At 44.5% G+C, this 8,033-nt stretch overlaps 1 protein-coding gene across 1 annotated transcript; it reads right to left on the bottom strand.

The window, feature by feature from the left end:
• Window positions 1-353: 353 nt before the first annotated feature.
• LOC127216437 (delta-actitoxin-Amc1a-like) lies at window positions 354-887 on the bottom strand. Its single transcript, XM_051177115.1, has one exon. The coding sequence runs from the start codon at window positions 885-887 to the stop codon at window positions 354-356; it is 534 nt and encodes a 177-aa protein (XP_051033072.1).
• Between the last annotated feature and the right edge of the window lie 7,146 nt (window positions 888-8,033).

Raw genomic sequence — 8,033 nt, 5'->3', positions numbered from 1 at the left:
AGTGTACTCTAGACATAGGACGGGCATTCTGTGCAGTGTACTCTAGACACAGGATGAGCATTCTGTACAGTGTACTGTAGACACAGGATGAGCATTCTGTACAGTGTACTGTAGACACAGGGCGGGCATTCTGTGCAGTGTACTGTAGACACAGGACAGGACGGGCATTCTGTGCAGTGTACTGTAGACACAGGACGGGCATTCTGTACAGTGTACTCTAGACACAGGACGGGCATTCTGTGCAGTGTACTCTAGACACAGGACGGGCATTCTGTACAGTGTACTCTAGACACAGGACGGGCATTCTGTACAGTGTACTCTAGACACAGGGCGGGCATTCTGTACAGTGTACTCTAGACACAGGATGAGCATTCTGTACAGTGTACTGTAGACACAGGGCGGGCATTCTGTACAGTGTACTCTAGACACAGGACGGGCATTCTGTGCAGTGTACTGTAGACACAGGACGGGCATTCTGTACAGTGTACTGTAGACACAGGATGGGCATTCTGTACAGTGTACTCTAGACACAGGACGGGCATTCTGTGCAGTGTACTGTAGACACAGGATGGGCATTCTGTACAGTGTACTCTAGACACAGGACGGGCATTCTGTACAGTGTACTCTAGACACAGGACAGGACGGGCATTCTGAGCAGTGTACTGTAGACACAGGGCGGGCATTCTGTGCAGTGTACTGTAGACACAGGACGGGCATTCTGTACAGTGTACTCTAGACACAGGACGGGCATTCTGTACAGTGTACTCTAGACACAGGACGGGCATTCTGTGCAGTGTACTGTAGACACAGGACGGGCATTCTGTACAGTGTACTGTAGACACAGGGCGGGCATTCTGTGCAGTGTACTGTAGACACAGGACGGGCATTCTGTACAGTGTACTCTAGACACAGGACGGGCATTCTGTACAGTGTACTCTAGACACAGGACGGGCATTCTGTACAGTGTACTCTAGACACAGGGCGGGCATTCTGTACAGTGTACTCTAGACACAGGGCGGGCATTCTGTGCAGTGTACTGTAGACACAGGACGGGCATTCTGTGCAGTGTACTGTAGACACAGGGCGGGCATTCTGTGCAGTGTACTGTAGACACAGGGCGGGCATTCTGTGCAGTGTACTGTAGACACAGGACGGGTATTCTGTGCAGTGTACTGTAGACACAGAGCGGGCATTCTGTACAGTGTACTCTAGACACAGGACGGGCATTCTGTACAGTGTACTGTAGACACAGGGCGGGCATTCTGTACAGTGTACTCTAGACACAGGGCGGGCATTCTGTACAGTGTACTCTAGACACAGGACGGGCATTCTGTACAGTGTACTCTAGACACAGGACGGGCATTCTGTACAGTGTACTCTAGACACAGGGCGGGCATTCTGTGCAGTGTACTCTAGACACAGGGCGGGCATTCTGTACAGTGTACTCTAGACACAGGGCGGGCATTCTGTACAGTGTACTCTAGACACAGGATGAGCATTCTGTATAGTACATTGTTCTGATGTTCACTCTGCAGATGAGACAGAGGAACTCACATGGCTGAAGAGCTTGCTTACCCCAGCCATAAACTAATAGATGTCCAAACCCTCCTCCCTTTCAGGATTTGCTCGCTATCTCCATCCTGCCATGTCCTCCTTTGCTGGCCTCATCACACCCACTTCTCTCATCGGAGGCTGCTCCCCTGTGGCCTGGATTCTTAGTTGTCGCTGCCTCTCTGCTGGCTTCACTGTCACCAGGACCCCTTCTCCTCACCATCCTCTGCATCACCGCATTCCCTCATTGAACAAAGAACTAGTAAGCTACTAGGATGTTTTTATGGTCCAGGCACAGTAGTACACTTTGGAGGGGTCACCAAAAAGAGTAAGACTGTCCTTGGCACCTAGGTACTCACAGAATTAGGACATCTATATGACTGGCAAACAAAAAATGAGTAACATTCGGTGACACTGGATAAAAAGCTATATGAAGTATGAAATAGGCCGGAGGACTGGAAGTCTTTCTAGTGTGACATGGTGGGACTGACTGGAGTGTTAATCACTGTTTTGCTTTTTGGGTTTATTATTATTATTGTTATTATTATTATTATTTCAAAGTCCTCATACTGGAGCGTCCCACCGATGCTTCTGTTGTCACTTAGCTGTCTTTGAATTCCCCATTTGTTTACATCTAAAGGACTCTAATTTCATTGCCGACCTCACCTCCAACACCTCCCCCAGAACCCAAAATAATCTGCCAATCACCTTAATCTCATTCACAACTTTGTATCTCCTCCTTGACATTTGACAGGTTTTGGATTAGAACACACACTCTGGGGCCGTTATTCTGTCTGCTATACTGGAAACCAGGAAGCACTCTTCTAACCCCATGCTGGCAGAGTTAGGTGAGGAAGTTTACCAACAGGGTGCCTACCATCTCATGGACAATCTAGCTGGGGCTGGATGCTGGCACTCAGCACTGGTATACGCCAGTGTTTGCAACTCTCATGTGCTGTTTGCAGCTGTCCTCTAGGAACTCAAGAATGCTCCCAGGCCACACCCTCATACACTTTGTGCTGACACAACTTAGTCAGTGCTGCAGCTTCAGGGAGAGCTTTCGAACACAACTCTCCATTAGTGCAGGTGTCAATGAGCCAGCTCTGAAGTTGTAGATATGGGAGAGCTGTCCCCATTTCTCATTGCCCAGGCCTGGATCCAGGGTTATGACATGGTCCACCCCACCTAGGACCTGCTGGAACACATGAAGGAACTAGACCCACAGACTCAAAGTTGAAGAATCTCCACAACACAGGGCAACAATAGGACACTCAGGAAGAGTCCCAGTGAGGGCCCAGCATCAATGGTGCAGTAGAAACCAGAGGCCTCGAACCAGACCGATGACTCTTTGCAAATAAACATTTACAAGATATATGGGCAAAGGGGTTTACAGCGTGACTCACGGAGTCACACTGCAGCTCCCATGACAATTTCCCCCCTTTATTTCTTTCCTATTTTTCATTGGGGAAGGGGTATAGGGACAGAGAGCACATGCTAAGGGACAGCAAAATGAATGGGATCAAGATACATGATGTAAAAGGCACATAGAATAATGTTTTTTTAAAAGACTCAGTACTACCTTTCAGCAAACAATGGAAGGCATATGTAGAACTAGTGTGCAGTAAAAGTGGCACCAAGGGGCTTAGCATTTGGGGAGTAGGCAGGGAGAATGCGATGTGAGGCTGGTTGAGCTCACCGCTCTGAATTTCCAGAACCCTAGAGTAGTTACAACAGAGCTAGAAGCTTTGGCAGTATGCAGCTATCTAGCCACCATGTGTTGGATGTGTCATCTAGTGTGTCAAAATCCAAGCCATAACCAGTCAAACCTGAAAAGCCAAAGACCTTTGGTAGACTGGGCTCTGGGGATCACCACGACTTCCAGATACTTTCCCCAACACTTAAAGAGCCCAAGGCATCAAATTACACTTGTTCCCATTCCTCCTAGACTGTATACCAGACACCCATTTAGAACAGCCAACAAGCATGGGAAAGGCACTGGTTCTATTCTGGCACACACCACTATCAAATCCTCACGCTCACCTTGCAAGCTGGCTCAGCTTTCAGCTAAGTGTTTTAGCCAGGAGTCTTGTCCAACTCCAGAGGTGGAAGCAGGTAATAGGATCCTATCAGACAGCCTGGGAGCCTGTGCTATGAAACAGATCACTCAAATACTTAAAATGAAAGACTATGGCTGCCATGAAGATGGTAGAAACACAATCTGAGGTTTTTTTTTGTTTGTTGTTTTGTTTGTTTTTCCCTTGTTAATGAGATTAGGACCCTGTGCTGACCCAACTGTGCCTGGCTGCCAAAGTTCCTGGCTTCTTTAAGAAGTTCATGAGGGTATATTTTCCTCACAGGGTCGTGTGCCTGGCATCTGACAAAATAGTCAGGCCGAGAGGACCCACACTAAAACCTGGCACAAAGAAGTGGGTGTTGGGATTTGAAGTAGGACTGAGAGCAGAAATGGCACATTAGTGCATGGATTTGAGAGGCAGGCAAACACTGCATGCCTTAAGCCACAGACACACCCTCCCAAAAATGTACCCAACAAACTAGGACTCCACTGCAAAGAAGGTATGTGCATACTCCTCTCCAAGCAAAGCAATTGGATCACTCCAAGCTATATCTCCCTCCTTTGAACTCCTTTAGTAACTCCCTTTTGTGGTCAAACAAAGCCTGAAAGATTCTAAAACCGAGGGTAGTGAGCCAATGCAAATTGGTTTGCAGTGATTGCACAAGGGAAAATGAACTTTAAGAGGAAGCCTATTTACCATCTTATGCCTGTGCATAATGAGTATGAAAAGCAGATGCATCATAGGGGAAGATGTATACTGCGAACCAAGGCTTAGGTAACCCAAGCCTGCAAATAAAAACACAGTACCACCAACCTACCAACCTACTTCTGAATCCACAAAGAGCAGCTCTGAGAAGCAACCACAGCTCTTGCATAAATCACTTAAGAGCCCACAGCTCTCCTACAGAAAGCACATTCATACTAAATGCCTGCCTTGCTCCTTTGCTGCTTGCATGGACTTCAATTCTTTGACATCAGGTCCAGACAGACCATGAGTAACATTGCTAACTTCTCTCCTGGTTCAGAATCCTGGTCTCCTCTAATCTTTTACCCCTAGTCTGAACAGGCCCTACAAGAGTATTTGGAACGTAACTGACATGCACTATCCTGAAGGACAACTCTGGACACTTCATTAGAGCTGTGCCAGGTTGTATGTGCTTAGTTATGCACAAGTCTTCTTATACAAAAATGCTCAGGCTTTCTCAATAACAGCCCAGACTGGGAGAGAATTTCAGCCGTGAAAGCTAGTTCATTAGATTATACTGTACACAAGTCTCTGTCATGTTTTCCTGACCATTAACTGTGGCCAGTGCCACCTCTTGGGCATGTGATCCTAGAGGGTCTAGGCAAGGTAGCTGAGCATGATCCTGATCAAGTTAGTGAGTAATGCTCCTCCACGGCTCCTGCCTCTGCTCCCGTTTCATTCCCACCTTTGATCCCCTCCATGATGACCTGTGATTAGGTCTTGTACACCAAGTAAGCCGTTTACACTCAAGTTGGGTTTGGTCATGGTGTTTACCACAGCAACAGAGAGCAAATTAGAATACATCCAAACATTCATTCCTAGATTAGATGAGCCATTTATAATATTCAGTATACACAGTACAACACACTCAGAAATACAAAGAACTGTTTATTGCTCTGAATCAAAAGAAGCAGACAAAAGCTGTACTTGCTGCATGATTCCATTTCTGTAAACTTGAGAAAGTTCAAGTAACCTGAAGTGGCAGAAGGCATATATGAGCTGCCTGGGAAGAAGGAAGTGGAGACAAAGGAATGTGCTGCACTTAATGGTTTTGTTCATTTTCTTATTTGTAGTGGCGCAGAGGTATGCAGCAAAATGTATCCAACTGCACACATGTAAAACAACAAAACCGTAAGGTCTCTCAGTGCTCTTTCTGTACTGACAAAGGTAATCTAGATCAATTATGTGAAGTTACAGAACACAGGGAGCTCCTGTTTACTTTGTGTGGAATGTTAACTGCCTGACGGTGCCTAGTAGAACTGAGCATATGCACACTCCACAAACCCAAAGTTCCGTTCCTACGTGTATAGCCTTCAATCTACTGCTAAACTAATGACAGAATGATTAACACACATTTTGAAAGCATACAAAACATATTGCTAAGGGAATTTACATAGTTAGTTATCTGGTTACATGACAACATGGAATTACACATTCACACAAGATAGTAACTGCTAAATGAGAGTGAGCTGTTTGCCTCTTATATCATAAGGCTTGAAATGGCATTTTAATATATTCAAAGACAACAAAACCTTACATATAAACATTTGTAACAAAGTAGTCCAGAGAAAAACCCACAGCCTAAAATCAATTTATTGAAAACAAATTTTACACAAAATTTTCAAAGAACAAAATGAAAATTACAAAAATATAAAATAAGACAAATTTTTAAAGAATGGATAATTGCCAGATGTCATTTAAAACTATGGGAAAGAAACAGTATGCAGAAACCATGGCCCTCCAATTTTTGGTCTGGGAATTCTTCTAGATTTAAAAACCTTTGCTATTTCTATCAATATTCAATGTACAAAAATTAAAACCAAGAAAATTTTTACTTAAAAACTTTTTCACATAACATATCTGACCATGCTTTCTGCTATCCTAAACCCCTCCCAAATCCTCACCATCTCTCCAGCCGCCCAACCCCCACTGCTTGTCTTTTTTTAAAAAAGGAATCAAGCACGTCTCCCCCCCAAAGCCAACAAAACAGAAACCAAAATATATAAGCAAAAAATTAGTAAGACAAAAAACTGCCCAAACAAGGCAAATAGACAAATTCTATAAAAACTACCAATGAGCTAGTTTCATGCTGGTCAGATACTCCTGGGCATGGAACCTGCCCTGAAGTGTAGTTTATATCCCCTTGAGATTCCATTGGAGAAAAGTAATTTCCCTTTGCAGTGGATATCAAATGCAGACTGCTTCTTGGTGACAGGTAGGAGCCCGTGTCCACCTCCCCCTAGCAGTGCTGGAACCACATCTGGAATAAACCTGTGCAAGTTGCCAGTCTGAGTTCATATGCACATCAGTCCTGTTGTGTCTGGAAGACACTGTTTCCTTGGAATAGCACAAATGTCAACATGGTGGAAAAAGCAGATGGTAATTATGAAAGTGGTTTTGACCTTCAAGACCACTAGAAATCAAGGGTCATGGGGTACCAAGTGGTCGACATGTCCTACTTCTGAGAACCACTGAGGTAGACAGTCCCTTAGAAACTATCAGAAGACGAGAAAGGCACAAACAAAACCCTTCCTTCAAAGTTACTTTTTCCACACCATCTTAAACTTTTCTCTAGCTATAATTACACACACATTATTACAGAGATATGCACACATCAGTCACAGGCCCAGGATGGCATAGATTTAGGACTGGCTCTCCTGAGTAGACAAGACCAGGTTTCTACATCTACAATGAAGACGATGGAAGTATATCCCTTCCCTACCTCAATATAATCTAGTAAAGAATAAAATACCCAATCCAAGTAAATGCTTTTAAGCTAGCTAGCACATGACAAAATGTGCATGTGATACTCTTACACAAAAGAATTCTGCCAATGAATGTAAAATGGTCTACTTTTCAAGGGAAGAATAAAGAACAAAAATTGAGTGAAATGAGAAACACCTACCAACCAACCAGTCTGCCACTACCTGAACGTCATTACCAATCAGTTTCCTCTTGGCCCTGTACAGGTCCCTCATGACTTAGGAAAACTCTTAGGAGACCTCACAGCTTCAGTTTAACAACCCAATTGGTACCCCAGCTCTGGTATGGTGGTAATTAAGAGATTATGTCTATTCTTTCCTCCCCTTCTCCCCCCACTGTCTTGAGACAGTGGAAAGATGAGCACTGGGACCAAAAGGCAAAGCATCTAGCAAAGCTTTCCACCATTCCAACGACTGCAGCTCTAGGAATGTTTAATATAAGGCATAGAGCTACAGTTGCCCAAGTGAACCATCACTGAATGGGAACATGGTTACCTTTCCCTATGTTACTCCAGAGTGGAGAAGCTGGCTAGACTGATAGACATACCAGGAACAAGACTTCTAATATAATTTCATATAGGAGATCATTAAAAATTGCTCATGTCTCAAATTGTGATGAGCAGTACTCACTACTTCAGAGGCAAAAGATGCATTAATGTGTGGTTGTAACACTGAGGGAGGGGTGAAAATTAATAGGGGATTGAGCTGACATTTAAAAGAGGCCATTGGTGTTTCATAACTGGTCTTGCTTTGTAACCCAGGCTAGCTTCTAACTCTTGCTTCTACTTACCAACTGCAGTCTGACAAGTGTTGTGGTGACCTGAATTGGTATGGCCATTATAGACTTGTCGGTGAAAGCTTGGTCCCTGGGGAGAATAGTGAGATATCCAGCCCGCCCACA

Source organism: Phodopus roborovskii, unplaced genomic scaffold, assembly GCF_943737965.1.
Source record: "Phodopus roborovskii unplaced genomic scaffold, PHOROB, whole genome shotgun sequence".
Lineage (NCBI taxonomy): Eukaryota > Metazoa > Chordata > Mammalia > Rodentia > Cricetidae > Phodopus > Phodopus roborovskii.
This window is presented reverse-complemented; position numbering and strand designations above follow the sequence as displayed.